This window comes from Hermetia illucens, chromosome 1, assembly GCF_905115235.1.
Source record: "Hermetia illucens chromosome 1, iHerIll2.2.curated.20191125, whole genome shotgun sequence".
NCBI lineage: Eukaryota > Metazoa > Arthropoda > Insecta > Diptera > Stratiomyidae > Hermetia > Hermetia illucens.
This window is the reverse complement of record NC_051849.1, coordinates 55207697-55231242: the sequence shown is the minus strand read 5'-3', so window position 1 is coordinate 55231242 and position 23546 is coordinate 55207697. Positions and strand designations below refer to the sequence as shown.

General features: G+C 38.4%; 1 protein-coding gene across 4 annotated transcripts in view; it reads left to right on the top strand.

Moving 5' to 3' along the window:
• LOC119655359 (CREB-regulated transcription coactivator 3) overlaps nt 1-19279 on the top strand; it is a 99946-nt gene extending 80667 nt beyond the window's left edge. Inside the window, exons 6-15 of one of the 4 annotated variants that reach the window (XM_038061219.1) lie at nt 1914-2045; nt 2719-2772; nt 2986-3144; nt 3216-3367; nt 10367-10445; nt 11439-11501; nt 11866-11934; nt 18278-18623; nt 18801-18833; nt 18933-19279. In XM_038061219.1, coding sequence (XP_037917147.1) covers nt 1914-2045; nt 2719-2772; nt 2986-3144; nt 3216-3367; nt 10367-10445; nt 11439-11501; nt 11866-11934; nt 18278-18623; nt 18801-18833; nt 18933-19081 — 1236 coding nt within the window. In that variant the 3' untranslated portion in view covers nt 19082-19279. The remainder of the gene's footprint in view (nt 1-1913; nt 2046-2718; nt 2773-2985; nt 3145-3215; nt 3368-10366; nt 10446-11438; nt 11502-11865; nt 11935-18277; nt 18624-18800; nt 18834-18932) is intronic. The other 3 variants (XM_038061227.1, XM_038061236.1, XM_038061243.1) reach the window with 3 other exon arrangements.
• Nucleotides 19280-23546: the final 4267 nt, after the last annotated feature.

The following is a 23546-nucleotide window of genomic DNA, read 5'->3' as shown; positions in this document are numbered from 1 at the left end:
CTTCTCGACCTTGTATCTATTTGGAGACACTGCGAAAGTTCATTGCTTATTTAGTTAGATGTAAGAATCGGCTTTTTAAGCAAATTTCCCCACGCGCCGTCGTTATTCGTTTCAATTTTCCACTTCTCCCTAAAGATTTACTGTTTAATATCTGCTCAGCCCCGTGATTACATCCTACTTCCTTCCCATTGCCGGCTAGTGACAGATTATCGCCCCGCCCGCGCAAAACAGCCATCATTCAAGACGTCCGAAGCATTTTTTTGCTCTTGTCTTTGACGAATTCGACCTTCTTTGCTCTCGTTTGGAGGTATACTAAATCGGAGCGGAGCAATCAGATGATCGAATGGATTAAATTCCATACCCTTCGTTAGTGTTACTGGAATCGCTCTATTAATTATACAGAACATTCTTAAGATGTGCATTCACCGAGAGCGTTTTGCATGGACCGGCAGAGATGGTAAACACTTGGTATCAGGTCCGAACTATACGGTGGGTGCGATAGGACATCCCATCCGAGCTCCCGTAGCTTCTCGCGGATCATCAAAGATGTGTGAGGCCGAGCGTTGTCCTGGTGGAACACAATACCATTCCTATTGACCAATTCTGGCCGTTTCTGGTCAATCGCCTGCTTTAAACGGTCGAGTTGCTCACATCAGAGGACCAAATTGAGGGCCTGGCCATAGTAGAGCAGCTGATAGTGGATGATTCCCTTCCAATCCCACCAAACACACAGCAAAATCTTCCTGGCCGTCAATCCGGGCTTGACGATGGTATGGCCCGGCTCGCCGCGCTTCGACCACGATCTTTTTCGCTTGAGGTTGTCGAACGTGATCCGCTTCAAAAATGGGTCAAATTCGTTCCGTTTCAGCAGTGCATCGCAGGCGTTGATTCGGTCCAAGAGATTTTTTTTGCGTCAATTCGTGTGGCACCCAAACAGCCAGGTTTTTTGGAATCCAATCTTCTGCAAATGGTTTCAAACGGTTTTATGGTCTATACCCAGTTCCTGGCCAATCGAGCGAATGCTCACATGCCGGTCTACTTGGATGATTTCCACGATTTTATCGGTTTCTACGGCGATTGGCGTACCAGTACGGGTTGTATCGATGACATCTTTGATTTGCAAGCCTTGTCTTTTGCTTTTTTGTTGCAGCTTTGACTCTCTATGGGGTTGCCATTTATATTTTGGCGATGTGTTGCGTGTCAACCACACCTACGCAAGGTCGCTCGCGGTTACATGAAATGCACTTCAGCTCCACCAACGACTTCCCGAAACGTACGTACTCCGCCTTATCCACTACCACTTGCGCCTTCCGGTCACATTGCGTACAGGTGCCCGGCTTGTGTGCCAACCAAGTTCGTCGTTGTAATAGTATCAGATCAGCATACTCCAATAATATGAAGCAGGCAGGTGTTGACGGAGGCTTGGAGTCTTTGAGTGGCTGTGTGGGAGGGGCGGGGGGGGGACACTTTCCATGTGCTACTCCCATATAGCAACACAGAAAGAACACTAGCACAGAAACTTATGAAATTGATTTTCGCAATCAATCGCAGTTAAATTTAAACTTCAACTGCAGTACTGGAAAGAACGAATCTGATGTGCTCGCCTTTTGATGTAGTTCGCCCCACTTCGAATTGATCAAACCTCGTAGAAAGAGAAAGAAAAATGGAGGCAATTATCCAGATTCGCCCAAAGATTCACGGGACGATGATCAGATTATCGTGGTTCTAAATTAGGACAAATCGATAATTCATAATACTAAAATTACCTCGAAATTTTTTTATGCATTGAATTCACTTTGTAGAATCAGTATGTACTATCTAACTGGATTATTGTCTAAGTAGCCTTAAGTATTCAATAGTAAATTTATCAAAATTCATCAACAATTATCAAACATCCACTCTTTCCATTCCAGAGTCCAATAACAACATCACCGACCGCACTGTCGCCAACATCAATGCCAAACAGGTATCAATATTCACCTGCCCATTCTCCTAGTGACAGCAATACTTATAGTCCAACACATTTCTCATCAAATGCTCGTCAGGTAAAAATCAAGTTCTCATTTAGAAACAATCGCCTTAGATCGAACTAGTTCATTTACTCCTTTTGATATTAACTTTCGATATTATATAAATATTATGCGGCTCTCTTACATTTCGTGCAAAAAGCAAGCATTCTTGTTTTGAATGTTTTTTCCTATTTTCGTTGTGTTTTATTTTTTATCAAATTTGACATTCGTTGTTCTATTTGCTTCTGTAAATAACATCAAAGTATGGGGCAACAAAGGTAGGTATTGACCAGTGAATGTTTCAGATTAGACGGTTTGTAACGCTTTGTGGAAAACTTATAAAATGTTCCCTAAAAGTTATCAGGGATTCAATTTAATAATGAGTTCCTTCTGGAATAAATTGTTTTCGATGTTGTTTGCGAGGAAATAGTTACGTTTTCACGGTTTACATAAGAACTCTATGATGTCATGCGCATTATGTATATTTGATAAAAAAAATAATTTCAGAAGCAATATGCCGAATGAAGATTTAGACCGGAGACGTGCTTCGTGCATTTCTTATTCCTTAAAAAGCACCTTCCTTACGAAGCGATATGTAAATTGTAATTTAACTTTTTTATTTCTAATGAGGCAGAATTTAAGCTTAAACTTTCGTTTCCATCTATAGTTTTATTTTTGTTACTTTTGTTTTTTGATTTCTTTATTGCAGAATTTTCTAACAGTCCCTGGTAGCCATAATAGCACTCATCACTTTAGTAGTAAGGTACAGTTATATTTTTGAATTTTGTTTTTTTGATGTTTGTTCTTCTTTCCTGATAATGTCACGTTTTGCTATCAAACTCAATTAATCGAACATGCTGCTCAAATAGTGTTCACCTCAGTATCTGAATTGATAATGATCTCAAATCCTATCCGCAATAAGTTTAATAATGTTTGATTTTGTTTTCCCTTTGCCTTTGTACTTTTCTGCTTCTAGGAAGGACAATTCGATAATCTTTACAATCCTTCAGACATTGGTCAAACAACGCATTTGTCATTTACAAATTTACCGGGCTTGATACATGTGAGAAATTCAAACATATCAAATAATAATGTTTTACATAGTTCCCATGGTAACCTAACGTCTATTGGAATGGTAAGAGAATCGTTTTTCTGCTAGGATTCTAGAATGGGCTCAATAATTTTATTTGATATTTTGTAAAATAGGCTCCGGCGAATATGACGGAATATAGAAATCCTCAATGTCGACCTAGTCCAGGTTCAAGTCCAGGCTTGATACCGAATATACCGACAAGTGATTCAAATCCAAGTGCGCCTTGTAGTCCTGTTCCACAAAATCCAAGCAGCAGTAGTAGTAGGTATGTAACAATCGTTTTAATTATGATTTTAGACGTTTTTAAGTTTTAGAGAGTATATTAGTTACTAAAAGATTTTAGGTCTGAGAGAATGTTTTAAGCTTTATTTATTTCATTATAAAAAGCCTTAACAGTGCTACCATACAACAATTATTTGCACCAGGTTTTTATGACGAATATATAATCAAAAAATTATAAAAGTGAAAAATTGAAATTAGGAACCCTAAATCCCAAGCTGGATGTTGTTATTTATTAAATCCTTCATTCAAATGGCTAGTCAATATTTGAATTTTAAGTGTGAATTGTGCCACAGATTAGAACTTGGGATTAGATTTTCAAATAAATTTGTGTCTCTTGTAGGAAGCTACAATCTATCATATCCGCTGTCGGTTCAAAAGTTACCAGGAGAAAGTTTACAATGCGGTACCAGTGGCAGAATATTTAAGAAATTTTGAAAACTTTATTAATATGTTTGTAGGGCTATTGTGAAATCTCACGGCTCGGCAGTTTGAGAGTAGTTTACGTAGGTAGTACTAGTGTCGTACGGTTTCTCACTAAAAATAATACGATTTACCCTTCGCCCAATATTTTTCTCTTTAGATGACATCTTTGTGAAAACTGAATTGGAAATGTGGTGTAGTCGCCTTCGTAATAACCGGAAACAGTTGATAGACGATGAATGTGTTTTTCTATTTGAAACTTGAAGACAAAACACTGCTTATATTGACGCAACGCATCCTGGTACCAGAAATTGATCTTCCAAATCACGCGTGAAAACAATATTGTTTCTATTTCCGACAATTTAAGAGTCGTTCACAAAGTATTTGTATCTGAAATTACGACTATGGCTAACGCAGTTTCTAAATCATCTCCTTTCACTTTGCCCGGAAATACGCTTGCCGATACTGACGCGAAATTGCTGACCGATAAATAAGCTCTAACTAACGCCCACCCACTACACTCCACAGACTTAAGCCACCAGATTATTTTACATATTCGTAGGTAAAAATTCTAGAAACCCAGATTTACTACTCAACTACATTACCCTAAAACCATGCATCTGAAAATTTGCAATTTATAAACTGCGTTCAACATATATATTCGGTGGAAAACATCGAGTTGCCACCAGTACCGCCAAAAGATTTTGATCCCGTGTTTATTTCAGTTAAAATTGGCAAGAGGGTTATCGATATCGATATTCTCAGAAACTACCCAACCGAAATATCTGAAAAAATGATGAAGCTGCCTCTACGGTGTCCAGGGCTCATAATATTACTATATTTTGGAAAATTGACTAGAAATCCCCCTTAAGTTTATCCTAAAGCTATAAAGAGTTACAGTAATATGGACTATAGTGTGCAGCATTATATCCTCAAGTTTCATCAAAATTGTACTACTACTGATAAAGTTATAGTAGCTTCCGTGTAAATTTACTGCAACCCAGAATACTAAATATCAATAACACACTAAAGTGAGTAGTTTGACATGTTAATTATACATATTCATTACGGGCTACGTACAAATGGGATACTTCTGTACTCAAATATTCTTACATAAGAAACAAACAAAACCTGAACCGCCGAGCTTCCGGTTTCCGATTTGTTTTCTCATCTGCTTCTCCCGATGAGTGTACTACTTTACATACTTTTTTGCTCAACGCAATTTCTTTTATTATGATTTGTGTATATTTTGCCTACCTCGGCTCATCTGATCTGTGGCATGAGTTCTTTGGCATTCGTGGTGTGGCAATTAAGGTTCGAGGCACCAACATAAAACTGTGCAATCACCGTCTGGCTGGGGGGAATATATTTACAATGAATGGTGTCGCAAATATTGAAAAAAAGATCAATAGTGCTTTCAGTTGCCACTTGGAAAACCCTCACTATCGTTGGTCATTCCTCACCCTTATCATTCCCGGCAGGTTTTGCTTACAAATCTCGGAGTCGCACTCATCTAATCCTTGCCATCACCCTGAATTCGGATCAACTAATCCTTGCAGATCGATTTTCGCATGTGTTTTGTTGGATGTTTTCAATTTCTCATGTCACATCTTGTGAGCGGTTTCTTTGTTAATATTCATCATCAGATAACGAACGGATCTCAGGAATCGGACAGACTTTCTAATAATTCTCCTCCCGCCAATCTGAACAAATCGCCGATTTTCTCAATCTTCTTATTTCAAAGGCGATTTTCACCACCCAACGCTGGAATTAGGTGTTCAAAGCTTTCTACTTAATCGCCATATTATGCGCAAATATTCTAAATTCAAATTCGATTTTCAGAAGTCTCTAGCACCTTCTGTATCATCCTATCTGATCCGCTCCCTAGTTGTAGTCTGTCCTCTCCCAATTGCTAGCCCTCTTACCCAGTCTGATCCACTACTGACAATCAAAAGTAAACTTTGACTGAAATATGCAGCAAAAAACGTTATTGACTTCCGGAAATCGGGTCTATTTTAGTCAGGGCTCAGCAAGTTTTTAATAAATAGGTCCCCTAAAGATATCTGATCAGTGTCAAGGTTGGTTCATACCAAATTTCTTATTCGTCTTATTTGTAAATCTTGTAATCAGTTCCAATCTTTCATTCAATATTCTACTTTCATTGTTAACTCTCCTCAACTATTGCTCTGTATCCTTAGTTGAGTTCCTCATTTACATGTCAAATCCGACTCTGATAGTTATCCAAACCTGTCCGGCAAATATTAAAAGATAATCTTTAAAAATAATCTCAAATCATTTCCCTAGTCTATGAAAAAGATCCCCTTAGTATATTTGTTAGCCAGTCTTTTAAAATAAAACAATTGGGAGATGTTTCCGTGTTAGTCTGCAGTTTATTAATTTGAATATTATTTCGGCAACCCTTTGTTTTTTCGTCAATGTCTGGAAGATCTTACACTGAGAGGATATCAAACGATTCTCGAAACGCAGTATATGTTTCCAAATTAATAAATTTTACCCATAAACGGAGGAACTTTACAATTATTTTAATTCGATACCCTCATTATTCGTATGCCTAAAGGCAACAGTGCTACTTTTACCAAGAATCACTGCCCTGTTTCATTCCTCTCCTCTTGTTCCAAATTGTTTGAGAGACATGTTGAACAGGGATGCATCGAGCACTGCGACTACGTTGCAGAAAGCGAGCAATATAAATTTGTAAAACGTTGATCTACATTTTCTTCTTTAGCCTATGCTCCATTCGGGTGCGGCTTGTCTCGGTGGAGTACGTCATTTTAGGCGGTAATAGGCATGATCTAGATGCAGTTGAAAAGCTCTCCAACTAGCGTGTCAAGTTACTACTAGCATATTTAATTTTACTAGCTTTGTAACCGAGCGTCTTATTTCACAGTCGGAAATACACTTCATCAACATTGATTTCTCTGATGAATGTGATTCAAGTAGTTTTGTCCAAATTCGGTTCCCTCCATGCTCTCATGCCAAATATGTCATGGATCGCCACCTACCTTCCAAACAATTATGCAGAGTATCTTCTGAAGTTATCATTCCCTAAATTTTTTAAGTTTGGAGTACTTTGGAGTCCTATATTTGGGTTTTCTTTTTCAGAAATGTTTTTTCCTCTTTTCGCGCCTATTTATTTTATAAATAGTACCCGAAAAGCAAACGTTTTGGGGGTGGCTGGTTCTTTTTGAAGTTCAAAGTCGATTTCTCTAAAATTTGAACAAAACGATATCACTGTTTTTGAACAAAGAATTCGACGTAAACTGTTCAAATCTGTAAAGGAATGTACAGAATAGGTCATGATTTTGACAAAATGCAAAGAATTCACAGACATGAATCATGGTTTCGAATGGGCAAAATCAGAGCACCCAGGAAAATATTAAATACTATCGTAACAGGAGCATGACGGAAAAACAAGCCTGAAAAAAATTAAATGAAGCGATGGAGGAAAACTTTAAATACTTTGAAGAGGTTATAATGCATGTTAAGCAGCTAAAGGTTAAAAAAGGGACATACTGTCTTCAGGAGAGAAGTAAGCTTACATACTTCACCATGTACGTATGGTGCCTTCTGAACTCTTTCTAACCATTTAAAGTTTTGTGTTTGACTTTGTTCCTGGACCTATCATCATCATCAACGGCGCAACAACCGGTATCCGGTCTAGGCCTACCTTAATAAGGAACTCCACACTCCCGGTTTTGCACTGAGTTCCACCAATTCGATATGCCTAAAAGGACCTATGGCAACCATAAAATCTCAGACAAGCGTCAATGATATGATTCTGTGTTAAATTTAAAATAATTTAAAGAGTTCCATATATACCAAAGTGGATGTAAACAATTTTTTTCTCGAATATAGCCGCGTCGTTCCTGATTATTACTTGTTAACACAGGTGTTAGTTTTGACGACTTTTCCTGAAGATGGAATTAAAAGATTCAAATTTGAAGATCTAATGTGAGAAATTCTCTGTCATTCTCTGAAAATACCAAACGGAAAAATGTGGGAACACTACGGAAATGCCATAATATGAAATTTAGGTCCTAAAAATCTTTCATTACATCTGTCCAAATAAAGTTAATTATAGTATATTGCAGCTTTTCTCGAATTTTGTGAAAAACTCCTCCAAATTTATCTTAGAAGTACGCATCAATGTAAGTAGAGGTGATGCTGAAAAATTTGGTATAAAGCACAATATTATTACCGAAGATATAATGGATCAAAATCCAAGCATTAGATGCACTGTTATAAAATAGCAAGCAATTTCTAGGTACGTGCGTGTGGAGTAGTTGTGGGCCCAAAGTTTCTACATAAGAAAACCAGAAAATTTTTCATACCTGAAGTATCTAGTTGTCGATGCCGGACTTACCACAATTTGTTTCTGCCATTCTATTACAGCTGCACAACTATGAAATGCGATTTTTTTTTTCCTAAAAAAACATGTTCTTTTCGGCTTAAAGATGCGTGTCTCTATCTTTTAGGCGATTTATGGATATCACGCCAGTAAAAATACTCCCTTTTCGTCGCGAACGATTTACCAACTCATTTTTCCCAAGGATGATAAGCTTTTGTTTATCCACCACTTTTCCTTTTGAGATCCTAAAAAAGCCTCCTCTTTTCATCGTCAGTAACAATTCGACGCGAAAACGACTTTCTTTTGTATCTTATGAGCGATATTTCACAACTTTTTGTCTCTTTATCTCTTGTTCAACTCATGTGATGCCCATCGGCGATCTTTCATCTTTCGTAAACGCTCGGATACAGTTTGTTGGTTCATTTGGTCCAGGCCACCATCATCAACCCTAAATGTTGTCATGGTGCACACTTTCGACTCTTTCGAAATCATTTGATATGGCTCAGCAGGAGTTTTTCACAAATGAAAGCAGAACATTAGTAACATCCGCGAATGCTTCTAATTTTTTTAGGGTAAAATACAGCGTATTAAACGCAAACTCTTTTTCAATTTATCATATATACGCATCTGACGCTTGCTGATTGCCTAACAAAAAGGCACAAATGTCAAATTTTTATACCTAACATTGCTACATGGGCGGTATGTTTCCTCAAATCCGCATTTCATAATTTGTACACGTGGTATTTATTCAATAGAGGCAGCTCTTCTAAATCGAACTCCGCTTTGTATTCCAAGGCTTGGTCGGGATGGAGTCGAGAGGTTTTTGAATTACCAATCTAGCGCATCAAGTCATCGCTGTTTCGTAGCCCTTTGGTTCGTTTTTCATTGCCTTGGATGTTCACCTTAACTAGCGAATTCCCATCAAAGGGGGTCGCATGGCTATTACATCCAAGATACCTCCAGCAATTTCTCCACGGTAGGTGCAATTTGAGTTTGGTTGCGGATTTCCTCATTTCAAACGTAATGATGACGTTGTATGACAATAACTTAAACGTAAAATCTCTGTCTTTATTACCACGACACAATGGCCAACCAGCATTCAAAATCATAGAATGTCGCAGGGCGAACGATCGTGCAAAAGAGTTGCAGATCATGCTGGAGGAGGCGATCTCTCTGTTGCTTCGTTATGAGACTAGGAAACTTGCATAGAGGAATATATAGAGCGCTGGACGTTGTAATAGTGTCTATAACAAGAATAAAGACAAGCGGCGAGAAAGTACTTCATCGAGCGCTGGAAACACGCAACGGGTTTGGTGTACCTGCCACAGTTCGAATTTTACTCTTGGGTCGCAGGGCACACGAATTCCTTTGGCACTAAGTGTTGTCGAAGTGTATACAAGTTTAGTTTGTAAGGCACGCGGTTAAATGCTTTCTCTAGAAATGCTATGTAGAGAGGGCGATGGTATTATATATATTGTGCCAACTGTTCCACAGCTCTTAACAAACTCGCCTTATTTCTCTCTATGTTGGAATGGTTGTGCTTTCTTGTCAATCAGATAGTATGTCCTTTTCAACAAGACGGTTGAATAAGTCACTGAGTCCGATTGTCGAGACATAACTCTTCGTTTTTGACATTGAAAAGATTCTTTTATACAAATGGAAAGGAGTAATAGTAAGGTAGGATACCGCATAAAAGGTTTTGAAAGGAACAAAAAAGTTAAGTTTCCAATATGACTACATATCTATGAAAAGTTTAAGATTACAAATACAGGACATTTCACTAATAAACACTTGTGAAGTTTACTGAGAAACTTTTTTTAGGGTAGTGCTATTAGACTAAAGTTTACAGGATTATAAAATGTATGCAGACAATAAGACTTGTTAAATAGTAATATATGATACAATTGAATTTTAGGCTCTTTTCCACTCATTTCAGATGACACAATCGTATTTTCTGTCATGGGTATTAGGAACTTATGTTGATCTTTTTAGTGAAGTAATCCCTGTTAGCTTTTCTCTATGCCTTTATTTTGGATATTTTTACCTTTTTAGAATATAAAGTTAGATCGGAAACATAAGATTTAGATTTTGGATTTCTTTGGCCTTATAAAGAGGGAACTAATTTCCGAGAATGTTACAATTTTTTTTTTTCGACGTTTTTTATCATCTGCTTGTTGTTTCTCTCCATTATAGCCAAACTTATGATAGTTACCAAAGCCAAAATAATGATGGATACAATTTAAATCAGTCGTTTCAAAATCACATAACTTTGGTAAGTGCTTTGAGATAAATCTTTTACTCAAAAACATTTCTCATTGCAAGTTGCGAAAGAAAATTCATGCTTTTGAATGCATAACGTTTATGAATGTCCGCTTAAAGTTTTGCAACTAAGCCTTAGCATTTCTCGCTCTCTTTCGTCCGGTTCCAGTTACACTCATTGATTAATTTGCTATCCAAATGAATGTTTTTATCATTTTCAGTGTATAAACTAAATGTTACTAAATATGTATGTCCTCTGAATGTGTGTTATTGCTCATTTGATGTTATGAAACTCGAACACTCATCCACAAATCACTCGCCATTATCATCACCATGAATCTCATCACTTTGGCATTACCACATCTCCATATCCATCTTATTTGTATATTTTAGATTTTTATTCAATTTTTAATACTTTCTTTATGGATTCAGTATCCAATAGGCATGTCAACTTGTTCTCTAAATACTTTCGTCTTGGGAATTTCAATGGAATGCGCTTAGTCACTAAGTAAATAATAGGAATTTGTCATATTTTCCAGCAATTTGCTCACTGTTTTCGGGTGAATTTTACAAAAAAAGATAAATTCGCGAGGCTGTCATAATAAACAACAATTTGTTGTCGATTTTAACCATATTCAATAAACGCGACGGTTGTTTGGCAAGTGTAGAAATAGCAAATACACTACTTTTGTTGATATTTACTTTTCTAATCGAAAGACCTTAAGAAATAATCGGCTGGAAAATGTCAGACAACAACTCTGCTTATGTGTTTGCTTTTTTTTAATTCGACCTTTTCAAACTTTTTTCTCATTTAAATTAAAGCAAAGACCTTCGTTTTTTCCTTTTTACCGCAATGATGAAATATTTTTTCAAAGTGAGTTTTTTTTTTGTTAAAGAAACTCATTCCTTAAACATTTTTCAAACATTAGAGCAACTTAATTCTCACTAACAATAATTATATGTATATGTGAATTTTGTGCTGCCAATAATTTCTTCAAAATGAAAGGATTGGGCAACGTTATTTCAAAGTTTGCTTGAATCAGGCTGCACATGGACGGCACAAGTGCAGGTGGAACGAAATAAATACATATATTAACATTTAATTTTTGAATCCAATACCTTTTAATATAAATAACCACGTGCTCCGCTTAATTTGTTCAATCTAATCAAATTTGAAATCATCATACAAAAAAGATAGAATCATATTTTATGTTTGGATTTCATTTTCTATTCCTTACATTACTCTCCGTTTATTGGTTTTTTCTTCTTTCTTTTACTCTTAAACAGAATTGTCTATGAGTTTTTATTTGTGATTCGCTCATAAATCATTTCTCATTGAATATAACAATATCAACAAAAAGCAATTTTATGTGCATCTCTTTGTGTAGACGACTCTCTGGTAGATAGCATTATAAACATGAATTTATTTTTAGGTTGATAATACGACGCAGGATTATCTGCCAAATATACAATCTTCGCAAAACAATTTTGGTTCTATACAGGTAGGTAAAATTTTATTTTTCTAAACGCATCAAATATATCATTCCAAGCACCACGAAAGAAAGATACGTAAATATATATACTTTTTATAAGATTGAAACAAAAAGTGACACTTTGTTCTCATAATATGTACATGGTTTGGGAATTTTTGCCAGCAAATACATCACTTTGAAAATAGAATATTAAACTAGATTTTAGCGCGCATAAAAATAAATTTCCTCCTTGAGAAAGATATGTACGGAAATTCAATATTCACCGCAGCTATAGAAACACATTAGAGATTTGTCATTAGTCTATTACATTTATATTTACATCGTGATATTTAACAAATCTAGCAAATGCATTTTCTATTTGCGAGAAGTATGGAGGTGAGGACTCAACCTGAAATCACTCACGCATCACGCATCATCTTGTAACATTCCTACATTAAACGTAGCTAAAATAGTGGATTATAGTCAGTCAAAATGACTATAATACTTTTGCTTATCGTTCTGCTTTTCAACAGGAGACACGGTGCAGTATGTTTATTTGGTTCTGACAGTGAGTCCTTGCGGATTTAACGTGAGCACCTGTCTGGAAGACTTAATTCCACGGTCTTATTAAGACACGAATTAATTTTGTGACCACAATCAGAGCCCCGCTGTGACAAGCAACAACGGTATCAGTCTATACCAAGTACATGGCTTAGCATTCATACTGGTGGATGCAAGACATACCTAAATCTCTACCGAACTAAGGAGTACGGCCCCCGTGTTGAAACGCAACACCACGCCGAGGCCCGAAGGTATCTTCCCGCTTGAGCATAACCAACAACCCCATGAAGCTCCTACTAGGGGCCCAACCGCAAACAACCAAGCTGTATTCACATACAACGGGAGTTCACCCGAAGTATGAGAGTCCAGGGGCTACCCCGGTTCCCATGGTACCTGTTACTCCTGGTGAGGTTTCGTGACCAAATTGCCACTTCAGATGAATCCCCGTGCAGACTCGGGTCCGATCGCCCTGATTAGGCCTTTGGAGCATTCGCCTACTGCATCACGGCCGGCAAGCCAAAGTGAGTACAGCGTTCCCGGTGCCACCACTATGGAGGTTCTCCTCGGCCACTTGGTTTTGGTTCAGCCGACAGGGTTGCCACCCCGTCTTCTTCACCGCCACCTCTGAGCACCATTTGGTTCTAACTAAGAGAAATCTCGGTATCTAGCCGCATTCGGTTTCCACAACTCATTCTTTCGGAAAGCCTGTTCCCAGTTATTGATAACAGCATTGCCAATGCTACCGACAATCCAATTGCTCATATGTCGGGTTCGAGCTTATGAAGTATTGAACTGTATTTTGCTAAGGCACCTGGGATTCTTATTCCCTCTATGTTACTGTCGTCAGGATCCCAGAGTAGTTCCAATCTATTGAATCTAGATATAGAGCTGGCTTTCGTTGCAGACAGTGATGCGCTTGTCCTTCAGTCGGTTGTGAATCATCCAAGTTGTCGTTCTTGCATACACCCCAGATTCAAAGACTATTATATATTGTCCTTAAAAAAAAGTTCATCTCTCGTTTTGATCTCTAAGTGTGTTCAAATGATTTAGACTTTATAAAGCCATGTCCCTTTCATGTTTGATAGAAAAATGATAACTTTGAACGGAAGTGCGTTATGGTGGTGCAAGATCCTGGTTTTCTTGGTCTCGGTTCATTCATAGCACAACACTTATTTCATTTATTTGCCGTGCTGCAAATTCAAATTAAAAAAAAAACGAAAACATGCGCACAGGTGATGTGGATAACACAGCGTCATTTTCGCAACTGTTGTTATGGCACCGAAATTTGGAAGAAATGTCAGCAACAGATGTAGCGACCAACAAAAGAAGGAGGACGGATCGACAGAAAGGTCATATATAGGTAATTCGTTGAACTTTGCAATCAAGATACTGTATAACCTGCCACCCAATTTTCTGGTCTGTGCCATTTTCCTCTATGCGTGAAGCTGGCAGACTGATGTACACTGATCCAAAAAATCAGTTCTTGCAATGGCCTGTGCCCTGCACATCCGTTATGTCCCCATGGTTCTAAACGAATCAATCTATGAGATGCTCTCATGGTAATGCTCCGCTCATAGTAATGGATGTCGCACATATATCGCTGATATTATCCTGACAGCCAGGCTAGCTTACAGCGGAAAGGTCTTTGTTTCGGCTTGACTAACCACACCACGAACTTATAGGCTTAAAGTTAGCAATGCATATCCACATTACGACATGAGGCTTGAGAATTCCTATCTACGTAAATGTCCATTTACATAGCCTGTAAGCTGTGATGGCTCTTCTTCGCTACATGTTTGGTTCAAAGAAAACTTTGTATAAAACAACTCCTAAATATTTTAGTTCTTCGGTAAATTGATCTCTGGACAGCCACGACTTTTCAGCTTCTCCTCCTTTTTGTATATAAACCAACGTATTTTATTAAGAGCGTATATTGGCAGTTTTTGCAGTTCACACAACAGCAAGTCGATCAACGTACTCCGTCAAAGTGACGATGGCTTTTCTCCTTATTTCTATCGTTGTCATAATATCGCAATCTTTGCGTTAGCATAGCATAAATCCATTTAATTAAAGTAAAGTGTAAAGGTTTATTAAAAATGATCTTAAGTTTATTCCATTCTAGCTATTTGGTATGAAGGCTTTTGGCGGCAATTTTAGAGATTAAGAAAATGACTTATTATTTTGGTCGGCTCATTCGGTCTTAGGACTCTAGTAGTTTTCTTATTCTTACTCAGTGCAACCTCAATATAATAAAGCTGAAGGGGATTAGAAAATATTCGTTATACCAAACAATTTGTTATACAGAGGTTAGGCTGATCCTTTTTAGGGAGGATATGGTCTTGACATCTCAAGAATGTTGTGTCAATTTTTTAGAGCGATTGGGGTAAAACTAATGCAGATATGAAATTTTAAACATTCGAAGATCTGAGTCGCTCCGCCCGATCTGTTGAACTGTAAAACGATTTTCCCACACTTCACGTTTTCAAAGTCGGTGACGGCTGCAGTTTACAATCTATTGCACCGATCCTTTCGAAATTTAGCACACACTTTCCCTGTATAATTCACGAGGTAACGCTGTTGAATTTTAAGTTTGTTATTTTTTATTTTACAGTAGCAAATACGCTGTTTTTTAAGAGCGTTTTATGGCCTTTCAATGTCATTTTGTAACCAAAAATCGAATATTCATTACAAAAAAAACTCGACAGCGTTACCTGGGGAAATTCGTCTAGCAATAAAATCACTTTGTCCCGTTCATAAGCGGGGCCAGCCCGTCATGATCGGTTGCGCCACTTTGTTCTATCAAATGCTTGATATGGATGCAGTCGCGAGGCATTGAAATCCCCATCCAACGGATCAAGCCCTCGTTGTTTCGGCCAGCCTTTTGGACGCTTACCATCGACTTCGTTGTTTAGAGCAATCTTGGCAAGTGAATTCTTCTTAGCGCAAATTACGTGATCATACCATGAAAACGTCTCTCTCCCAATTTTCCCACAATCGTGATCAATGCAACCCCATATTGATCGTGGACGTCCTCATTTCGAATGTGATCAATGCATGTTATCTGATCTTCGTCTCCATCACCACAAGAAACCATTCATAGTCTTTTATAGTCGGCCAACACTGAGAACTATAGAGGGTGACAGTGCGGGCGAAACTGCAGTAAGTTTTAGATTTGAGACGTTGGCATAGAACATGGGTGATGTCATAAACAATTATTTTGAAAATCTGGATCCAAAAAACCGTTTGAATCATTATGGAATACCACTACAAAATTAAAACGTCCGAAAATGATATCGTCCCCTTTCGATTGCTGTGGATCATTAAGAGGGGACGAAGATAAAGCCCTTACCTTCGCTCTGCCCCAGCCAAGCGTTCTCCAGTCCAAATATGGTTTTTCATTTATTAGAATTACTGTAGCGAGCAGTAGAAAATAGCATCTCAGGCATCGGAGTTGGGGTTCTCCTGGGAAACATGCTTGAACGAATTTTTCCTTTACACGTCAGACTTATCTTCCAACAAATATTCGCACATATCAACGTTTGCGGATGACACGGCTTCGGGGACTTTTCGTAAAGTCTTCGTCACGGCTTATTAGACTGACCGCTTGATATGGATGCAGTCGCGAGGCATTGAAATCCCCATCCAACGGATCAAGCCCTCGTTGTTTCGGCCAGCCTTTTGGACGCTTACCATCGACTTCGTTGTTTAGAGCAATCTTGGCAAGTGAATTCTTCTTAGCGCAAATTACGTGATCATACCATGAAAACGTCTCTCTCCCAATTTTCCCACAATCGTGATCAATGCAACCCCATATTGATCGTGGACGTCCTCATTTCGAATGTGATCAATGCATGTTATCTGATCTTCGTCTCCATCACCACAAGAAACCATTCATAGTCTTTTATAGTCGGCCAACACTGAGAACTATAGAGGGTGACAGTGCGGGCGAAACTGCAGTAAGTTTTAGATTTGAGACGTTGGCATAGAACATGGGTGATGTCATAAACAATTATTTTGAAAATCTGGATCCAAAAAACCGTTTGAATCATTATGGAATACCACTACAAAATTAAAACGTCCGAAAATGATATCGTCCCCTTTCGATTGCTGTGGATCATTAAGAGGGGACGAAGATAAAGCCCTTACCTTCGCTCTGCCCCAGCCAAGCGTTCTCCAGTCCAAATATGGTTTTTCATTTATTAGAATTACTGTAGCGAGCAGTAGAAAATAGCATCTCAGGCATCGGAGTTGGGGTTCTCCTGGGAAACATGCTTGAACGAATTTTTCCTTTACACGTCAGACTTATCTTCCAACAAATATTCGCACATATCAACGTTTGCGGATGACACGGCTTCGGGGACTTTTCGTAAAGTCTTCGTCACGGCTTATTAGACTTTTTCTATGGATGAAAATCATGCTCCTTTCAGGGCTGCCTCAATCCGAGAAAACGAAAAGAAGTCGCTAGGGCGACGTCAAGACTATAGGGGACATGGGGGAGACTTGGCACCTGGTGTTAGAGATCCTTTTTCAGAGTCTTTCCAACACATCCACGTAGTAGGCAGTGTTAATTGTCTGTCCTTGAGATACAAACTCCTTATGGGAAACTCCTTAGCTGTCGAAAAAAACAATGAGGATTGTTTCTTTCTTGATGTGTTTATTCTTGCTTTTTTCGGCTTAGGAGACTGTTTGTTGTGCCACTCAGAGCTTTGTCGTTTTGTCTCTAGGCCGTATTGGAAAGCCTAGGTTTCATCACTATGATGATGACGTCCAAAATATCAGATTCAATTCCAATACGTTGCAGAAGTTCACTTGAAATTTCCGCTCGCTTGGTCTTTTGGTCGTCTGAAAATACCTTGAGCACGAGCTTCAGTAACAATGCGAAACACAACAGTATACTACAAGTTCAGTTCATGGCAACCATCTTGATATTCAACGACGATCAGAGTCCAACATGTGATACATAGTTTTCTGTTTGCGGGTTGACGGCCGCTCAGAGCGTTATTCATCGTGATCCTCTTCTTGACCCTCTTTAAAGGCCTTTAACCATCTTGAAACTTATGAGTAGGACAGAGCAGATTTCCCGTACGAGTCATGAATCATTTTGCTCGATCATCGATTTTATTTTTTTCATGATACGGTCGCCGCGCAGAGGTTTACATAACTGACGTTCCGTCACTTCCACAACTTAAAGAGCCCTGGGACCGGTTTCACGGCAAAGTGATTCGATCTCACTCCGACCAATAGGAGTTGCGTATTTCTCTAGTTCTGATGTAAATCTACTGCGTACACCTAAATTTGCCCATACATGTTGAATTTTGGAAGTTTGGCAAGTTTTTGAACATAGCGTTATCGATTTTTGCCGTTAATGTTTTGTCTAATTTTAGGTGCGTGCAGTAGTTAATTATACAATAAGGGTTTAAAAAATGAATTAAATCGATTCAAAAAAACCTGTCTACCATTCGACGCACGAAATATGTTTAAATTAAAACGAAAGTAGATATCAACATATGTTAAAAGAAGAAAATTGGAAATTGTTAACACTAAAATAACTCCCTATGTCGAAATCACTATAACTCAAACAATTTTTCCTGTCCAATAATTCGACTTAGATTTTATTGTATAATGGAAAATGGCTTACTCTCAAATAAGAGAGAATGTAAGATACATGAAATAGTTTAAAACCATATGAAATTTATTTGCGTGGCAGATCATCTCGCTCCCTCCTCTTATAGCAATGTTTCTTTTGAAAACTCCTTCAACTTAAGCACCAGATTCATGTAAAAAACTTCAATTCATCTTTTTTGCATTGTAGTTTGATGATACTGCATTTGCTCAGCTTGGCTCTCTTTCGAATACAACAAGTCATCAGCATCAGCAACAGACACAACCTCAACAGCATCAACAATCGCAACAACAGCAACAACCTCAGCAATTACAACAAGTCAATCGAAATAATTACAATACGCAACAACAAGAGATGAATACGAATAAGAACGACGCGAATTGTACGACACCTACAAATTCCCGGTACGCTACAAATTCCAACTTGATTCCTCAGAATTCGCAAAACATGACGGGCGATCAGCAGAATTCACATCTGCACAACAACTATCAAACAGCGAATACACCGACGAGTATACCTGAAATCGTATTTTCCGGTAAGTTTATTCGTTTTACATATTCCTCATCTAAAAAGATAGTTTCGACATATTTGGGTGGGATTTATGTTGCATTATTCACAAGAATCCCACTACATATCTTCGAACATATTTGTCCATTTCCCTGAATCATACATAGACAATGTTCTAAATTTTTATCCAAATCCTGTTTTTCAGACTTCTCAACAGCAAATTCCGACTTTTCTCGAGGTAGTTTATCTAATATTTTTTTCATCTAATTATCGTATTTTTATTCATGAAATTATACAATCCACTGAAAAATGCGGAAAAAATTAATAATCATAATAGATTTTTCAAATTTTTCAGAGATTTTTAGTTCGTTAGATTTGGAATTAGGTCCAATGGATATGGCTGGAATGCAAATGTTACATGATCCAAACGCGACAATGATAGCCGATCCCACGATCGAGGATAGCTTTCGAAGAGATCTTAATTAGATATGTACTACTACTTTTACTAAGATTTAAAAATTCGAAAAATTCAAAAAGAAAAAATAAATTTAAACATTTAAAATGTATACATTTAAAAGTGCGAAAAAAAGCAATTAAAAAAATATTTAAAATCTTACTAAGTAAGTTAATTGTAATTCTTTTTTTATTTTGCAAAAATATACGTTATAGATTTAAAATAAGTAATTGCCTGTTTTCTTTCCCCCGTTTACATAAGTCCTTTCGTTAGATATGCACATTTAGAAGATGGAAGATGGAAGTTTTATATGACATGTGACTTGGAAATTTTATTTAAACTAAATCTTGATCGGAACGCAATCTAAATGCCTGCAGGATTGTTTTTCGAAATAGTAGTGTATTTCAGTTGACGTTTTATAAAATCAGTTGGACATTAGGATACCCCTCGAAAAGTCGACGAAATGTAGCTTAGAACTCGACTTTGAATTTTATTTAATGACCATATTCACAGCAGCTAGTTCATTGTGATGGCAGGAAGCTTTTCCGATTATTGAGCTCAAGAGGGGTGAGGGCCTAGAAAACTATCTACTTCCATCAACAAAGACAGGTATCACACTATTGGTAAGGATAACTTTCGGCGTAAGTAAACACCATTCAGGGTCATCAAGTGAAAAACTCGGAGTCCGGAGAGAATGAACTCCCCCACTTCTGTCGACACTGATCATAATAAAGCCCTTCCATTCCACTTCTTAAGTCCGTCGTGAATGGTAAACAGTAGAATGTTCTAATAGAACCATTGAAATACTAATGATAACCTGCAACATTTTTCATCAGCTCTGTTGCAATATTCAAACGACAACTGGATCATGCAAGCCATTCGTTTTGATTGAATCTTAGGGACCGACTTTCCTCATCCGAACCTAGTAGACGCAGAAAAAGCATGAGATAAAGATAATGTACAGTTAACTGCCATTGAAATCTTATTGCCAATATCACGCAGAAGTCACTGGCTCAGTTACAGTTTCACACTCTCAACTACTATCTGATACACCCAGATATTTCCCCGCCATTCAGACTACTTAACAGAATTAGATTCGCTGGATCGAAGCCGTTTGTCCTAGCTTAATTGAAAGAATGGCTGTAGGCAGACCAAGTCAGAAAAGACCTGGGAGAATTAACCTCTCTGACTCTGCTAAACTCATTCTTCGAACTGTCTGCTACGAATATAAAGAACATACCTGCTGAGTATGATCTGAGATTGAGAAGAGTAAACGCAAAAGCATTTTTAGTATTTAATAAATTATATTTTATTTAAACTTAATTTTATTTAAAAAAAAAATTCTATTCATAAATCAATACATTTCATAAAAACTTTTCAAAATTTTGGGTAGTTCACATCAGTAGTAGGTCCACTCATGGCACTCTGCTCTCCACTCCTGTAGCGAGGTCTAAACTGAATGGAGAGCGCCGGTGGCGTCATCTGTCCGCTCGCATTCGCAATATGTCCTCTCAAAATAGTATCTCTCTCCCCTGAACAATTTTTACCAACTAGACTTATTGTCAACGGCTTCAGCCTCAAACTAACCACTCGTACGTGTTACTCGAATAGTGTAATCGGTCTGCTAGTATGTCATACAGTCGAACATAGTGTGGAAAAGTCTCGGGTAAATAGGATAACTTTTTATTCACTCGACTGGCATGATCACCCGCAGCGGATACTAAACTAGAATATAGAACGCCAATTTACACAAGGAGTGTACTAAAAGAAAGTACCTGGTTTAAATGGCTCACACGGGTTACTATCATCGTGTAAAGTAGCCTTAATGTTTCAATAAAAGTGGAGTAAATTACAGTTTCAACCGCTTCCGGTCTTGCTGCTCCGAGGGCAAAGTGAAAGAACGTGTGCAGAGTTGCCTTTGCTCCAGATAAATCCGCCGCCTACATATTTTTTGAATTTTCAAACATTAATTTCCAATCTGCTTAAAAAAAAATGGGAATTTAGAGCACTGTAAAATTGAGCTTTTTTTGATTAGATATTTTGTTTGTCAGTTTGGATGTTGAACAAACGTCCAATTTTCAGCATGAAAAGTCTTTCTTTGATGAGTTTCCATGAATACTAAGAAGCTGAAATAACGATCCTTCTTTTCGATTGCACTATTAACAAAGATTTCAAGGTTTGGCAAGCGGCCAAAGCCTCCTAGTCGAATTGTTTTAACAACGGCTTTGTAGATTGGCATTTTATATTCCAGTTGTACTTTTGTATTTCTGTTAACGAGGCAAAGCACCTAAATGCCATAACTTTTGATCAGCGCGTCCACGGGTAATTGGCCCGTGCGCCGACGAACGTCAGCATATTCCGAAGACACGTCGCAGACAAGTATTCACGAAGGATTGGAAGTAGTGATTAACAGTGGTTGTCATTTTCCATGTGATAATAATCATCGACAATCCAATTGGATCGGGCCTTGAAGTGTGTTAGAGCACTTCATTCATCGCAATTGTACACTACAGCATTACAGTATCCTGTAGGAGGCAATGTGGTTAGCATTACGCTCGCACAAGATTATTACCTTGATTTGACTCAGGTACTAATTCACAACTGAGTCGATTGGTATCCGACAACATCCGATATGACTGGTATCCGATACAAATTCCACTGCCACCAGTGCAACCTTCCGTACGACAGCTTAGTGCTCTAATCACTGAGCTATCCAGAATCTAAATGATCATTCCCTTGTTCCATGAATCAAAGAAAACCAGATAGTCGTCGTTCTGCGCATGACGTCATCATCATCAACGGCGCAACAACCGATGTCCGGTTTAGGCCTGCCTTAATAAGGAACTCCAGACACCCCGGTTTTGCGCCGAGGTCCACCAATTCGATATCCCTAAAAGCTGTCTGACCTACGCCATCGCTCAATCGGGGGCATGGTCTGCCTCGTCTTCTTTTTCTACACTAGGTGGTCTTACAGACTTTCCGGGCTAAATCATCCTCATCCATACGGATTAAGTGACCCGCCTACCGTAACCTATTGAACCGGATTTTATCCACAACCTGACAGTCAAGGTATCGCTCATAGATTCCGTCGTTATGTAGGCTACGGAATCGTCCATCCTCATGTAGGGGGCCAAAAATTCTTGGGAGGATTCTTCTCTCGAACGCGGTCAAGAGTTCGCAATTTTTCTTGCTAAGAACCCAAGTCTCCGAGGAATACATGAGAACTGGCAAGATCATTGTCTTGGACAGTAAGAGCTTTGACCTTATGGTGAGACGTTTCGAGCGGAACAGTTTTTGTAAGCTGAAATAGGCTCTGTTGGCTGCCAACAACCGTGCGCGAATTTCATCATCATAGCTGTTATCGGTTGTGATTTTTGACCCTAGATAGGAGAAATTTTCAACGGTGTCAAAGTTGTATTCTCCTATTTTTATTATTTTCGTTTGACCAATGCGATTCGATGTTATTCGTTCTTTACTTTTTGGCGCTGACGTTGCCACCATATACTTCGTCTTGCCTTCATTTATGTGTAGTCCGAGATCTCGCCACACATGCCTGCTCGATCTGGATGAAGGTAGACTATACATCTCGGGTCGTTTTTCCCATAATGTCAACATCGTCAGCGTACGCCAGTGGTTGGGTGGACTTGAACAGGATGGTGCCTCTCGCATTTACGTGTGCATCGCGAATCACTTTTTCCAGGGCCAGGTTGAAGAGGACGCATGATAGGGCATCCCCTTGTCTTAGACCGTTGTTGATGCTGAATGGTCTCGAGAGTGGCCTGCTGCTTTTATCTGGCCTTGCGCATTGGTCAGGGTGAGCCGAGTCAGTCTTATTAATTTCGTCGGGATACCGAATTCTCTCGTGGCCATGTACAGTTTTACCCTGGCTATGCTATCATAGGCGGCTTTAAGGTCGATGAAAAGATGGTGCAACTCATGTCCATATTCCAACAATTTTTCCATCGCTTGCCGCAGAGAGGAAATTTGATCTGTTGCTGATTGGCCTTGTGTGAAGCCTCTTTGGTATGGACCAATGATGTTCTTTGCATATGGGGCTATCCTAGCAAGATAGCGGAAAATATCTTATAGATGGTACTCAGCAACATGGTACCTCTCTGTAATGATGTCATCATCATCATCATCAACGGCGCAACAACCGGTATCCGGTCTAGGCCTGCCTTAATAAGGAACTCCAGATGAGAATGATGTCATCAAAAACCTTAAACTAGCTGTTGAATGTCCAATTTCTCAGTTTATAGTCAATGAGAGGGTATTTAAACTAAGTAATTGAACTTTGCGCGATAACACGATAAATAAACAAGATATGAAGTGAAAAAAACGTCTATTTCGGTGTCTAATGTTTACTGTGTTGGTTTTCTTTTAGACAATATACTTTTATTTTCTATTATATTTCTATTCAGTCTTAATTCTAAAATACAGCCTGGACTTCAAAACATTTTTGTTAATACTAATGATGGAGTCGATGTCCTGGATCAA